Raw genomic sequence first — 16,582 nt, forward strand, 5'->3', positions numbered from 1 at the left:
CATGTGTTTTCACTGCTTCAGATGGGTTGAATGCAAAGAAAGAATTTCACTGTGCTGTAATACATTGTTTTTCTTTTAAAATAAAATCTGTATATGGTATAGAGGTACAAATATGAACAAATGAACACTCAAACATGTCTTGTATGGATATTATCTGTCAGTATAAAGGAGTTTATTTTTGGGTCTTGTTTGGCTTTATATAAGTCACCACTAATTTTTGCAATTATCTTTTTAAAACGACTAGGTGTACTTGCTTGATATCACCCTTCAGGGTCACAGCTGTGCCAAGTAGTGCTTTTTCACACACACACACACACACACACACACACACACACACACACACACACACACACACACACTCTCTCTCTCTCTCTCTCTCTCTCTCTCTCTCTCTCTCTCTCTCTCTCTGTCTCTCTCTATGAAGAGAGCTTCTCTAGCTCAGTGGCCTGGAAATCGGCCTCTTTGCTCCGCCCTGAAGTGTGGACAGCCTTTGTTATTTTAATAGTCTCTCTCTCTCTCTCTCTCTCTCTCTCTCTCTCTCTCAAAACAGAGAAAGGCTAGGAAAATGAGTGAAGTGGTGTCACTGGTTTGGACCTCAACTCCTAGACTGGCAAAAACACTTATGTGGTATTCATATGACAATTTGTCACCCATGATATAATAATAATAATAATAATAATGGAAATTTTTATTTATAACCAGTTTATTTGTTATAATAATAATAATAATAATAATAATAATAATAATAATAATAATAGAAAAAATTGTATAATCTGTAAAGTACATGCATAATTATATGAAGTTAAACTATACTTAAATTTTAAAGAGTACTTTAACTATAAATTTTTATGACCCTAATTTATGTTGTGTCTGTGTAATATGTCCTTAATTAAAATTCTAAATGTTTTACAACAGCATAACTAAATTGTTTTAGTACAAGTTAACCTGCATTAAACTTGTGTACTTGCATTTATTAACTTAATAATGAATTGGGAATTAAATGCAGTATGTGTAATTAAAATAAATCAGTGACAATTTTTCATATTGCTTACTAAATAAATTCTCATCATTTCATTACAGCAGAAAGCAAACTATGCAGCATAAGTGAACTTCTACAGTGAAGTACATTAAAGTAGATTTTCTGCTGGTGTGAATACAAGGACACTTAATGACATTAGCACTTCTGGAATAATAAATTTACTGAGGCTGTTGTTATTTCTTTTGTTATTGGAATTCTTATTTAAAAAATTAATTTCACAAATTAACTAATTTTACTTGTGTTTTAAATCTTCAAAATGCACATTTTGCTTTTGCATTTTTTTTAAACATTGAATGAAATTATAATAAAAATGTGAGTTTACAGATTTATTAAAAAAAACATAGCAAATGCACACAAGTCTGTGATGAAGTCTGAGTCTAAATCAGAAAACAGCAGCTGTTCGATTTGAGTTCAGTGACTGGAGTGTCTGATAACAAAAGCAGATAAGATGCACACATTTATGTGCTTATCTATGAACTTATCTCTGAGTCTTGTCACTGTTTTAATATTGTGCTGTTTGATGTATCAAATCAAATAGCTCTGATTTATATTAAACTGCTAAAATAACGAGCCGGCTTATTTATCTGATTAGTTTAGAAACTCTTTCAAAACATATACTAGATTTTAAAGTTTGTGCATGGATTATTCTTCAGTAGAGATATGTTGTGATTGTGTCTCTGTTGCATGGAGCTAATTCTTCATCTCTGCAGCTACATGTGGAGAAACAAAGGCGTCTGAGAAGGGCAGCTGTACGCAGACCCACACCCTCACACCTTCATTTCCAAAACTCTTTTTTAAATCAGGCTCTGAAAGCTTTGTAGACTTTCTGCAGGCCTGGTGTCCACTAAGTGTGGATGCCTTAATAAGCGCCCCCTGGCTCTTTCCATGCTCCAGTCCCCCCCCACCTCTCCCTCACTATGGCAACAGTGGGGGGGGGGGGGGGGGTATGCTGGCATCATTATCAGCAGGGCCATCTGTCATGGGGAGCTGAGAGTTTAGCTCATAGACTGGGGATACCTCAGTACCTCAGCACATATGCCTCTGCACTGGGCTAATGGAGGGAGGGAGGGGAGAGAGAGAGAGAGAGAACAGATTAAGATTGTGAGAAAGAGTGTGTGACTAAATATCCGATGATATTGCTTTCAATGGAAATCTTGTTGAATGCTTGATTGGTTGATTAACTGGCTCATAAAGATATCTTTTGAAGTGAGGACTGCCATGACAGAAAATGTGAAATGTTGCCGACTTCTACTTTTTAATTACAGCCCCAAATCAGAAAACGTTGAATCAGTATGTTGAAATTGAAATTAAAATGGAAATCAATGATTTGTAAATAATCTTTGACCTGTATTGCACTCAAAATAATACAAGAGCACATTATTTGATGCTTTACCTCATGAATTTTAGATTTCAATTTTGATTCTTGCAATGCATTTTGAAAAAAGTTGGGACGGTAAAGCTTTTACCACTTTATAATGTTGCCATTCCTTCTCACAACACTTAAAAGATGTTTAAGGACTGAAGACACCAAATGGTGAAGCGTTTTAGATGTTATTTTGTCCCATTCTTCCTGCAAACAGGTCTTAAGGTGTGCAACAGTATGGGGTCGTTATCATATTTTTCATTTCAAAATTTGCCGTACATTATCTATTGAGGATAGAGGAGACAGATGCCCTCTTCTTTCACAGCCATGCCTTTGTAATGTGTGTACAATGTGGTTTTGCTTTGTCTTGTTGAAATATCCCTGGAAAATATGTCGTCTTGAAGGCAGCATACAGTATGTTGCTCCAAAATCTCAGTGTACTTTTCTGCATTAATGTTGCCATCATAGAAGTGTAAGTTACCTTTGTCAAAGGCACTGACACAACCCCATGGAGTACTGATTCGTCTGACCACAAGTTTCCACTGTGTGATGGTCCATCCCAGATGCCTCCAAACTCAAAGAAGTTGATGGCACTTGTGGACACAGTTAACATGAGGCTTCTTTTTTACACAGTAAAGTTTTAACTAGTGTTTGCAGATGTAACTCCATATTGTAGTGCTTCATAAAGGTTTGCCAAAGTCATCCTGAGTCCATGTGGTTGTATCAGCTACAGATGAATGATGGTTCTTGATGCAATGCCATCTGGGGATCAGAGATCACAGGTGTTCAGCTTAGGCTTGAGCCCTTGCCCTTTACACACTAAAATTCCTCCAGATTCCTTGAATAATTTAATTATATTATGCAGTATAGAGAGTGAAATATCCATGTCCCTTCAATTTGTCCTTTAAGGAACATTGTTTTTTAACATTTCAATAATTTTCTCATGCATTTGTTCATAAACTGGAGATCCTTGGCCCAGCTTTGGTCCTCAAAGACCAGGTCTTTCCTGGATACTGATTTTGTATCAAATCATGTTTATAATTACCTGTTGACATCACCTGCTTCAAATCACATCATTATGTAATTGTTTCACCTCATTACTAGCTCTGTGGGCAAGTGCTAAGTCTTGCTGGAAAAGGAAATCCAAATCTCCATAAAGCTTGTCAGCAGATGGAAGCATGAAGTGCTCTAAAATCTCCTGGTAGACGGCTGTGTTGACTGTAGACTTGATAAAACACAGTAGACCAACACCAACAGATGATATGGCACCCCAAACCATCACAGACTGCAGAAAATTCACACTGGACTTCAAACACCTTGGATTCTGTGCCTCTCCACTCTTCTTCCAGACTCTAGGACCTTGATTTCCAAATAAAACACAAAATGTACTTTCATCTGAAAAGAGGATTTTGGACCACTGAGCAACAGTCCAGTTCTTTCTCTCCTTAGCCCAGATAAGACACTTCTGATGTTGTCTCTGGTTCAGGAGTGGGTTGATATTAGGAATGTGATAGTTGTAGCCCCTTTACAGAAAACATCTATGCATGGTGGCTCTTCATGCACTGACACCAGCCTCAGTTCACTCCTTGTGAAGCTCTCCCAAGTTCTTGAATTTATTTTTCTTGACAATCCTCTCAAGGCTGCGGTCATCGCTGTTGCTTGTGCACCTTTTCCAGCCAGCCTTTTCAGCAATAACCTTCTGTGACTTACCCTCCTTGTGGACAATCAATGATTGTCTTCTGGGCAACTGTCAAGTCAGCAGTCTTCCCCATGATTGTGGTTGCGTGCACTGAACTAGAATGGGAGATACATGGTATTTATACTGTTTGAATAGTAATTTATTCAACATCAAAATGAAATGTTCTAATATTTTGAGGGGTTTTTTTTTGCACTGTTGGCCATAATTTTCAAAATTAAAATGGAAAAATACTTGAAACATTTTAGTTTATGTGTAATGAATCCAGAATATATAAAATTTTCACTTACTTAAATAACTGATGGAAAATATTCAACTTTGCCATGATCTTCAACTTTTTCAGCAATTTGTGCTACAGTCGCTGTTCTTTGGGATTGGAGCATATGGGCTAGCCTTCGTGCCCCATGTGATCAATGTGCTTTCGACACCCATGACCCTGTCACCGGTTCACCAGTTGTCCTTCCTTGGACCACTTTTGGTCAGTACTAACCCCTGCATACTGGGAACACCCCACAATATATGTGCCATTTTGGAGATGCTCAGACCCAGTCATCTAGCCATCACAATTTGGCCCTTGTCAAAGTCACTCAGATCCTTACACTTGTCTATTTTTCCTGCTTCCAACACATCAACTTCAGGAACTGACTGTTCTCTGGCTGCTTAATATATCCCACCCCTTGACAGGTGCCATTGTAATGAGATAATCAATACTATTCACTTCACCCATCAGTGGTTTTAATGTTATGGATGATCGGTGTATCTTCCATATGTTATTTCATAGGTTTGATGTCTTTACTATGGTTCTACAATGTAGAAAATAGTAAAAACAAAAATAATAATAATAATAATAATAATAATCGATGAGTAGGTGTGTCCAAACTTTTGACCGGTACTACATACAAATACTTACAGTGCCCTCCATAATTACTGTCCCCCCTTGTAAAGATTAGTTTAAAAAGAAAAAGGTTTTAAAAAATCCAACTTCTGGTGAAGTAGCTCCATCTCACAATGAAAAAATGAGAAAAATCCAACTTTTAATTGAAATAAATGTATTCAGAAAAAAAAAGTCCCTCATCAAGTTATTATTGGCACCCCATTGAAATAATAGTGAACACAATGTAACTGAAGCATGTTTCTAATTCAAATTGTATAGTTTTGAGTGGATTGGAGTGTGTAGGAACTTTCAAGCTGTAATCTGTGGTTTCCTGATTAATTGGGGAACAAATATAAGGTGACACAGAGGCCAAGTTCCCTTAGTCAATCATCAGCATGGGAAAGATAAGAGAACACACCAACCAAATGAGGAAGAAGTGTGTTGAGCTTCATGAGTCAGGGAATGGTTATAAAAAATAGTTGCTCACCTGAGCATGTCCATTTCTACTGTTAGGGCAATAATAAAAAAGTGGACACCAAATGGAACTGTTACAAACTCACCTGGAAGAGAACCCACGTTTAGTTTGCCCCCACATGCAGTGAGGAGGAGGGTAAGAGAGACAAAAAATCCCCAAGGATCACTGTTGGTGAATTACAAGAAAAAGTAAAATCTTGGGGTTTCCAAGTCTCTGAAACCACCATCAGATGCCACCTCCATGCCAACAGGTTATTTGGAAGGTGCCAGAAAAAAAAGCCTTTTCTGTCAGTTAACTACAAATGTAAGCAACTGATGTTTGCGAAACACTACTACAACTTTGACTGGAACTGTGTTCTCTGGTCTGATGGAACAAAAAATGGAGCTTTTTGATGATAAACACTCGAGGTGGGTTTGGTGTAAAAGAAAGATGGCTATAATGAAAAGAACCCGATCCCAACTGTAAAATATGGTGGAGGTTCTGTGAAGTTTTGGGGCTGTTTTTCCTCCAAAGACCCGGGAAACCTTATTAGGGTACATGGCATCATGAACTCCATGAAATACCAAGACATTTTAAATCAAAATCTGGCTGCCCCTGATAGGAAACTAAAACTGGGTCATCACTTGATCTTCCAGCAGGATAATGATCTGAAGCATGTGTCCAAATCAACACAAAAATGGTTCACTGACCACAGAATCAAGCTTCTGCCATGAACATCTCCGTCCCCTGACCTGAACCCCACCTGTGAGGTGAGCTAAAGAGGAGAGAGCACAAAAGAGGGCCTTGAACCCTGGATGATCTGGAGAGATTGTGTCAAGAGGAACAGTCTGAGATGCCCTGCTCTGTATCTCCAACCTTGCAAAATCTTATAGGAGAGACTCAGTGCTGTTTTACTGGCAAAGGGACATTGTACAAAGTATTAAATGCAGGGGCACCAATAATTTTCTTGATGAGGCACTTGTTTTTCTCTGAATAAGTTTATTTTCATTAAAAGTTTATTATATTTATTATATTAGACATATGCCAGCACGGTGGTGTAGTGGTTAGCACTGTCGCCTCACAGCAAGAAGGTTCTGGGTTCGAGCCCAGTGACCACCAGGGGCCTTTCTGCGAGGGGTTTGCATGTTCTCCCCGTGTCTGCATGGGTTTTCTCTGGGTGCTCCGGTTTCCCCTACAGTCCAAAGACATGCAGGTTAGGCTAATTGGTGGCTCTAAATTGACTGTAGGTGTGAATGTGAGTGTGAATGGTTGTTTGTGTCTATGTGTCAGCCCTGCGATGATCTGGTGACTTGTCCAGGGTGTACCCTGCCTCTCGTCCATAGTCAGCTGGGATAGGCTCCAGTTTGCCCGTGACTATACATAGGATAAGCAGTTACAAATAATGAATGGAAGAATGGAAAAAAAAAACGTAATCAAGGCTACTGAGTTTTATTGCAAAAATAAGAAGAACGTATGACGGTCAAATTCTTCAGAAGAACTGTGAGTGGTTCTGTAAGATGCTCAGTAAACCTTCCCAAATTGTGCCCGAGACTCCTATTATTTCTTTGGAAAACAAAAGGTCATTACACCAAATACTGACTTTGTTTCATTTATTGCTGGTTACTGCTCTTTATAGTATTTTTTTTTAAAGCTGAAACATTAAAATTTAATTTCATTATTTTTGAAGGCATCTTTTCTCTGCAGTATTTGTAATGTGCTGAAGACTTTTGCACAGTTCTGTATATTCTGTAATAAAGTGGATGTAAGTGAAGTCAAATGACCAGTTTAAATTACATTTTAAATATTAACGTTTTAAATATGAAAGCCGTTGGGGTTTTTTTTTCCCTAAAATGATTTATTATTTATTACTATTATACTTATTATAATGAAAGACATACTTTTATGGAAACTGGATAGTTTACATAAAAGTATATCTTTCATTATAATAAGTATAATAGAAATAAATAATAAATCTATCTATCTATCTATCTATCTATCTATCTATCTATCTATCTATCTATCTATCTATCTATCTATCTATTTTAAAATGAACACTGATGAAAGTTTACCCAAAAGTTTTCTCTCCAACTATTGGGTGGGAGTTGTGACAGATGAATAGAGAAGTAGTTCCCCTTTGCCGTATGTCTGCTTTTGAACAGATCCAGCTTGCACTCCTTTGTTTTCTCTTTCAATGGCCTTTGTTTGCTTGTTTGGGAAGCTCTCGAGCTCAGGATCTTTCTGATTGGCTCTCCTCTTGGACAACCATGACGCGGACAGGATCTGATTGGTTAGCTCGGAGAAGTCTTCCCACTCCGGCAAGTTTTTCTTTTTTAAGTTATACTTTCACTCTGGAAGCAAAGTTGAAGGAGTTTGAAAGCTGAAAGAGAGAGAGAGAGAGAGAGAGAGAGAGAGAGAGAGAGAGAGAGAGAGAGAGATCACAGCCAAGATGAAGCTGTGTAAAACTTTTCTCGGTGAGTAAACTGTTCCAGTGGTTTAACTTTTACGTCCTGCCCTTAGGCGTGATTTAACAGAAATATTTTATACTGTTTGGTGATTGTGTGATTCTTTATACACAACACAGGAGCAGTAGTAAACAAAAAAAAAAAGTAGACTTTTACTACGTCAAAGCAGACTGACGTTTTTGGAAATAAAAGAATCTTATGGTTATGGTTTATGGTTTTCTAATGAGCCAAATCAACCGGGATTGGTATTAGAATAGTTTACAGACATTTAAAAAGATGTATTATTGTAGGCTATGTTTCGTATAAATGTATTCAACTATGCTATATAATTATACCTGTATTCTGCAGGACAGAATAGTTTCTGAAAAGTTTCACAACACAAATGCCAGTTCACAAACAAAGGAAACTTTTGTTCCTAAAGGGGATTTTGTGTCTCAGCTCTGTGGGGACTTCAGGCCACTGCTGTATAGACCCGTTAAAAAGTTTGTATATGAGGGAGGGACTTAGATCAGTCCATCTGTCCATGGAGAAGGGGGGTGTGGGTGGGTGTGCGTGCAGGGCTATGGGCTCCTTACTCGCTCAGCTGGCACGTATGTAATATTTATACACGGTGCCTGGCCCTGAGAAACAGACCGCGAAGTTAATTGTATGCTGGAGCAAACACGGCTGTCCATCTGTAGCAAGGTTTAAGATGAGACTGAGTTGAACCAAGTTCCAGCTGGTAACCGAAGAACTTTGGCCTGATTAAATATGCAGGAACATGCTGAAGTGGGTTTTTTTCTGGTCGCAAGAGCGATACTTTCTTTTCCCCAGAACTTTTTGTTTGTTTGTTTGTTTGTTTGTTTGTTTGTTTGTTTAATATTTCTATAAAGTTAGTGCAACTCAAATCTCATCCTCCAGATTTATTGCTCATGTAAACACCGTGTGGAGTAAATTGCTGCATTCTGTTTTTGGACATTTTCTTGGGGTTTCGTTCTCATCTCCCACCTCTGTTTAATTTACTTTCACTCGTTTTTGACCGTCTAATAAACAATCAGAATATGCTCACACCCGGAAGTTCGCAATCCTTTGAGAGACAATACAGTTGTCCCGTTTTATGTATGATACCATGCAAAACGGGAACTAGTGATTAGAGAAAACAATGTACAGTACTGTACAAAAGTCTTAGGCACACTTTTTTATACAAGCTTTGTTATGATTGATTGATTGATTGATTGATTGATTGATTGATTGATTGATTGATTGATTGATTTCTACATTATCGAGTCATTTGGGGTTTTGCTGCAAAAATAAGAAGTAACTCTAAGAGTCAAAGTCTCCAAACAAACTGTGGCTGGTTCTGCAAGATGTTCAGTAAAACATACCAACTAATTTCCTTATAAAACTGTCCTAATTGTACCTGAAACGAGGCTACTATTTAAAAAAAAAAGAAAATAGTCTTCACACCCGTTCTTGACTCTGTTTCATTTGTTACCGTTTACTGCTCTTTTTTCAAGGCATCTTTGCTCTACAGCATTTATTTGCATGTGTCTAAGACTTTTGCACAGTACTGTATAAGAATTATCATAATATATTCTGCTAACAATCATTAACTGAAATGTTGCTAAATTTATTGCGGTGTATTTCCCTGACGCTGTGCTCTTTTATACAGTTATAGCTCGTGTTGCTTAATCTAGGTCAGTTGTAGATCAAATGTATCACTGCGCATGATAAAGTAGTTCCAGCCCATGGCTATGGTCATCTTTTTTTAAAGGTTTTAAACCCTTCTCAGGTGAATAAAAGTATCCTTTATACATGCAACGTGGTAGTAGTGCATTTAATCATTTGTCGTTAATTTGGTTAAAAAGATTGTTGGTGCTTGAAAATAAAAAGAGGGTTTTTTTGTGAATAGTCATCCAAATGTAATATCATATTCCTATTCTCTGTTCACCTTTAGAGGAAAAACAGTTCAGTCTCAGTGGAAATGACGTTTTGTGCCTCGGAGGAAGCTGCTATGGAAAAGAGTTTCTGTCCAGGGTGCTGAAATAGCCTAAGCTAGAGCTGTCTAGAGTGCTGAACTTTAAAAGTAGGCTAGGTCACTAGGACGAAGCGCAAAAATCTTTATAACCGTGGCTTTGTAAACATGGGAGAATGCTGTGTGTGTGATTATATGTATCAGTGTGTTTCACATCTTATAGTGGTAATGCTGCGTGCGTCCTTTGTACGTATTAGATCAGGTCAAAGACAGTTCATGTGTTTATATGAGATGTGTACGTGTTTAAAGTGTGTGTGTGTATGTGTGTGTGGGGGATATGATAGATCCCACCCCCTCCTGTATTGTACATTTTACTATGATGATGTCACAGCACTGGGTAGAGGAGGGGTGAACAATGGGCCTGTGAGCTAAAGGTAAGTTCATATTATTCTCGCCGACAAACGTTATATCGAAATGTTTTTGACGCCCATGTGATCATATTCAAACGGCAAAATTGGATATACACGACCAAAATCCGAATACGAAGAGGTTTCGTATACGAGTCCTGGTCGGATTATTTACGGTTTGTAACGGTCAAAGGCTTTTATGAAAAGGCGAAGCGGAACAGCACTGAAGTTACAGCTACAAAGAGCAAAAGGCCGCTTTTGCATCTCATCATCGGAAGCAAAGCAAAGCTTGCGGTAGGTTGATCTCCTCCTGAGATGCGCTTTATATGGATGCTGACTGCAAAAATGTTTGCATTTTCATCCAGTCGGTTAATCTTCTCCCTATCCGTCGCGCTCGGTTGTTGTCTATAATGGACGCCGGTCTGGCTCCGTAATCTTTTAAAGAGACAATGTTTCGACCTGTTTTTCTCCTGCCTCGTTTTCAGCCCTCATTTTATTTTTGTAAGGAGGAAGCTGAAGCACAGTAATAATTTTGGGATCAAGAAAAATACGGCGACATACCATAAAACCGACTTTCTATGGGCTATAGAGTACATATAAAAGGTGTAGCTAATTGAACATGTTTCTCCTGTTTGGTTATTATAGCTGTGTCGGAGAAGTCAGATTGTTAGGTTGTTGTCGTGCTACTTTCAGAGAAACAGGCCTGAATTTACTGTCAGTGAATTTGTCCATGACGTGAGCAACGCTAGTTGAAAGTAGATCCATGGTATCACTGACAACACAACCTGGTGAAGTTTATTCACTCCTGAAGGACTTGCATGTATATAGACATCTGTAATGTAGGCCTACTTTATCTCACAATATAGAAATGAAGGTGAACGACAAAGAAATAAGTTTAGAGTTTTTTCCAGATGCTTTTGTAATCTGCCAGAACTTAACCGACTTCAACTTTTTATCACTCAAAACATCACATTTATGTGATGTAAACACTCATCTCCGTAAGAGTACATCATCTTATGTGATGTACTCGTCTCCATCATTTATGCTTGGTGTAGACCTAATGGACTCGTTTTGTTTTTGCTTTGTTTTGGTTTTGGTTTTGTTGCTCGGATGATGGAAGTAATTTAAAGGCGTGGGCTGCATCACGTGTTTTATTTTATTAGGTATGAGTTTTAGTTATAAGTTGTTAGTTCTGAATTGTAGCCTATTATAGGCCTTGATTTTAATTAGAGTTCCTTTCTGATTTATAACTAATGCTTTATTATCATATTTCACTGTTGACAGCCTGCATCATGAACATGGGTGTTGTGTTCTACTAAATGCTCTTTGTGACTATGTGGTTATAAAGTAGTTATGATCAGGTTCGTGTTTTCATGAAGATACTTACTCATCTCCATCATTTATGCTTGGTGTAGATAATGGACTCGTTTTGTTTTTGCTTTGTTTTTGTTTTGTTTGCTCAGATGATGGAAGTCATTTAAAGGCGTGGGCTGCGTTCATTAGCCTGCTCTCTTGGAGACGTACCATTTTAGTATTACTATCTTATGATAATATGGGGGTTTGTATGCTGTGGGGTTCCAGGTTCCTCCAGAACACAATCTCGTGAATCATTTTTGAAGGTCTACGCATGCGCTTAAGGTTTTTCATTTCGTTTTGAGACTCTGACATGGCAAAAATAGTAGAGAAAGGTACCGAATTGTTGCTCAGTTGTTTTATATATACTGTATGTAACTAAACCGGAAGTCGCTTGTAGTTGTATGAAGCTTTTGTGTCTTATGGATAATCATGTGTAAATGTTTTGGAAACGCGTAGACACGTAACATATCCTATTTGGAGACACTTATGACCGGTGAGAAATTGTTCAACAACTTTAAAGGACAAACTGTTTTAAGTGTGTGTGTAAAATGGCGGTATATTTCTCTGGGGACATCCCCACCCTCCTTCATGAGAGCACCAGGTGCCAGCAGAAACCAAATCGGAGCGCTACGTCATAATGGCCGAATGGAACAGCTGGCTCGCGCTCGGAGAACTGTTCATTCACAACATACAGAAGGCGTTCCATTCAGAAGTGCGCGTGCACGACCTGTTCCATCGCCCGTAGAGGCCACGCCCTCCCCAGTGACAACCCGGAAGAGTCATGAACTGTCGCTCAAATATACTTGTTTATTATAGACGATTCTTTTTATTATTATACATAACTGTCGAGTGTCATCTCACCGGGAACTATGAACAAATGTAACTTAGTAGACAACATTTAGACATTTTCACAGCACACTCTGAGAAATATACAGTTCTGTGCAAAAGTCTTAGGCACGTACATAAATGCTGTAGACCAAAAAATGGCTTAAAAATAATGAAACTAAAGGTTTCAACATTAAAAAAATACTATAAACAGTAAGTAGTAAGCCATAATAAATGAAACAAAGTCAATATTTGGTGTGAGACGACCCTTTGCTTTAAAAAAAAAAAAAAGGGTACCCTATGGGTACATGTGGCTACTGCTTATAAATAAAATTGTTTTCTGATATGTCCATACAGTAAATATATCATATATACATGTTATCAATTATACTCACCTCATTTCTTGCAAGCATCACTAAGCTGTGAGCAGCATCAGGGCTTTGTTCAAAATACAGTGCTGTGAACTATATTTTCAAAATAGTAAGAAAGCACTTGTTCATGAATTGTCTTAGAAGCATTATTTAGTACTAATGAGCACATTTTGTTTTACAAGTGTAGTGTAAAGACTCTAAAATTAAAAATAAAAGTAAAAAAAATTAAAGCAAATAGCAGAAGTTTGATATCGGTTTCTCAATATATCTGCCAAAAAGCTAAAAAAAAAAAAAAAACTTACAAAAAGTTTAATTTAACCTTTCAGAAGGACCAACCAAAAGCTGTGATCATCAAACGGTACATTTTCTTAAAATAAACACCACTTACTTGATATCGAATCAGTAGCCTTGACTAACCATGAGGTGAATTTCATTTATCTTTTTATCTGCTGATTATCTTCCAATACTCCAAAGTTATAATGAGGCTTCTCTTATTTAATTTCTAGTTCTGATTGGTTCTGAAGTTTATCAAGAAGTAGAATGGGTAATAGAACTTGATCAGAATAAGTGCTGGTTGGTTACGAAGTTTCGCTATTGTTACACTCATTCTTACAACACAATGACATAGTGGCTTTGCCACTCATTCTTGTGTACCTTTGATAACACAAGATCAACTGTTCATATCACGAGATCACAATTCACCGTTCTGGTGATTGTAATACTTATGCGTATGCACATGTGCAGTGCGATATTGTTACACTCATTCTTACGTTCTTACAACACGATGACATAGTGGCTACTGCCTCGCTTCGCCTCTATGAGGCAGTAGCCATAAAAATAGTAGTCTCAAGTACAACGAGTGCAGTTTTATAAGGAAACGAGCTATAGGTTTTACTGAGCATCTTGCAGAACCAGCCACAGTTCTTCTGGACACTTTGACTGTCACACTTGCTTCTTGATTTTGCACCAAAACTCAGTAGCCTTCATTATGTTTTCTTTTTTAATCTGAAAAGTGGTCACTTATGGAATATGCTGCTTAGATACAAACATTTTTTTTTCCTGTAATGTTTAATTTTGTGCTGGAAAACAAATGTTTGGAACTTTAAAATGTTTTTGTACCGACTCGATAATGTAGAAGTTATAAAATAGAAATCTATAACAAAGTTTGTATGAAAAAAATAGGGTGCCTAAGACTCTTGCACAGTACTGTAGTTTACATAGCATGCATTTTTAACAGTTACTTCCATTTGCTAACATTTGAATTTGAGAATCATTATGGTATTTTTATTACCACACAGAACATACTATTAAGAAGTAGATTAGGTCATAGCATGCAGTCTGAAAGTCCGTGATTCAAACAGGCTATAACATAAATATTAGGTCATAGCACACATCAGTGACTATGTTGAAATGTTGAAACTGGTCTATTGTTGCATAATCTCAGACATGTTGAGTTTTAGTTCTAATTTTGACATTGTTTTAGGATTCTGTTGAAGTGATTCTGATGGTTCTGTTGAAGTAATTCACACTGAATGTGGGTCAACACACATTAAATTAATAAAATTAATAAAATGCTACTTATGGTCTGTAAGTGTTTAAGAAATGTGCCAAACTTTCTGCTGATAGTTAACTTTATCTTTTTTCTTTACAGTTTCTTGTATAGCCATTGCTATTATTAGAAGTTAAATATGATTTGTGCTTAAGAACAAAAAATTAAATTTAGAGGTGAAATCAAGAATGAAAAAAATTTAATTCACAATTTTTCATTGATATTTCAGTTTTGTACTGTAGAATACTGCAAAATGGCTGCCTGAAAGATCATCATACAAAGATGACTAGTCAAAATATTTGCTAAAATTTTCCTAATTTTGGCATATTGGTTTGAACGAGGGGTGGCACGGTGGTGTAGTGGTTAGCACTGTTGCCTCACAGCAAGAAGGTTCTGGGTTCGAGCCCAGCAGCCGACAGGGGCCTTTCTGTGTGGAGTCTGTGTGGGTTTCCTCCAAAGACATGCAGGTAATTGGTGGCTCTAAATTGACTGTAGGTGTGAATGGTTGTCTCTATGTGTCAGCCCTGCAATGATCTGGTGACTTGTCCAGGGTGTACCCCATCTCTCACCCTAAATAATGCTTCTAATGCTACCATTTTGTAGTCAGCTGGGATAGGCTCCACCTTGCCCGCAGTTACGGATAATGATGGTTTGAATGATAAACTACGACTGGTAGTTCCACTTACTGTTTTGTAATTAGTCTTGGCCAGGTACCACCCAAACTGATAATCACATCATCAGTTTTTCTTTGATTAATCAGACACAAGGTACACTACCACTCTTGCCAGAGCAGTGAACTTCAGCCAGTCCTGTTGGCCCAGGGAATTGAACCAGCAACCTTTTGGTCCCAAAAGCTGCTTCTCTAACTATTAGTCCATGGCTTCCCCTAAATCTTTTTTGCATGTGTTGTAAAGATGTGTTAATTATTGTGCTTTCATTTGTTTGTGGCACGACACTGCTCAGCAGGGTGCAAATAGGTAAACAGCAACAGAGTTTACATAATATTTTATAACCAAGTGTAAGCCAACACCACAAGAGTTTGACTCCCCACTCACATCTGTATTGCAGCATGCCTTGCCAGACAGCAGTAGGTACCATTTTTATGATGGTCTTTGGTATTACCCAACCATGAGTAGAACTCACAATCTCCCGATCAAGAGCCGGACACGCTAACCACTAGGCCAACTCGCAGTTACAAACTCTCATGGTTACCAGAGGACCAGCCACCCACTGTAACCCTAGCTATGTAATAGGCGAGAGGCCGAGGGCTACAGAAACAGAGATCGGCACCGCCTAATGCGCCATACAGTGTGGGAAGGATTTTAGACTTCTAGACTAAGCCAACAAAAACAATAAGTCTACAAGTTTACTAATCAGTGTTACATGCTACATTTTATTCTCAAATATTCCAGTAATCTAAGAGACTGTGCCATATATATATATACACAGTGGTGCTTGAAAGTTTGTGAACCCTTTAGAATTTTCTATATTTCTGCATAAATATGACCTAAAACATCATCAGATTTTCACACAAGTCCTAAAAGTAGATAAAGAGAACCCAGTTAAACAAATGAGACAAAAATATTATACTTGGTCATTTATTTATTTAGGAAAAGGATCCAATATTACATATCTATGAGTGGCAAAAGTATGTGAACCTTTGCTTTCATTATCTGGTGTGACCCCCTTGTGCAGCAATAACTGCAACTAAACATTTCCGGTAACCGTTGATCAGTCCTACACACTGGCTTGGAGGAATTTTTGCCCATTCCTCCATACAGAACAGCTTCAACTCTGGGATGTTGGTGGGTTTCCTCACATGAACTGCTCGTTTCAGGTCCTTCCACAACATTTCGATTGGATTAAGGTCAGGACTTTGACTTGGCTATTCCAAAACATTAACTTTATTCTTCTTTAACCATTCTTTGGTAGAATGACTTGTGTGCTTAGGGTCGTTGTCTTGCTGCATGACCCACCTTCTCTTGAGATTCAGTTCATGGGCAGATGTCCTGACATTTTCCTTTAGAATTTGCTGGTATAATTCAGAATTCATTGTTCCATCAATGATGGCAAGCTGTCCTGGCCCAGATGCAACAAAACAGTCCCAAACCATGATACTACCACCACCATGTTTCACAGATGGGATAAGGTTCTTATGCTGGAATGCAGTGTTTTCCTTTCTCCAAACATAACGCTTCTCATTTAAACCAAAAAGTTCTATTTTGGTCTCAT

General features: G+C 37.8%; 1 protein-coding gene across 2 annotated transcripts in view; it reads left to right on the forward strand.

Annotated features, from left to right (window-relative positions):
• The first annotated feature begins 7,817 nt into the window (after positions 1-7,817).
• myt1a (myelin transcription factor 1a) overlaps positions 7,818-16,582 on the forward strand; it is a 33,507-nt gene continuing 24,742 nt past the window's right edge. For both annotated transcript variants that reach the window (XM_060936982.1, XM_060936983.1), the window contains exon 1: positions 7,818-7,897. In XM_060936982.1, coding sequence (XP_060792965.1) covers positions 7,873-7,897 — 25 coding nt within the window. In that variant the 5' untranslated portion in view covers positions 7,818-7,872. The remainder of the gene's footprint in view (positions 7,898-16,582) is intronic.

Source organism: Neoarius graeffei, chromosome 13, assembly GCF_027579695.1.
Source record: "Neoarius graeffei isolate fNeoGra1 chromosome 13, fNeoGra1.pri, whole genome shotgun sequence".
Classification (NCBI taxonomy): Eukaryota; Metazoa; Chordata; class Actinopteri; order Siluriformes; family Ariidae; genus Neoarius; species Neoarius graeffei.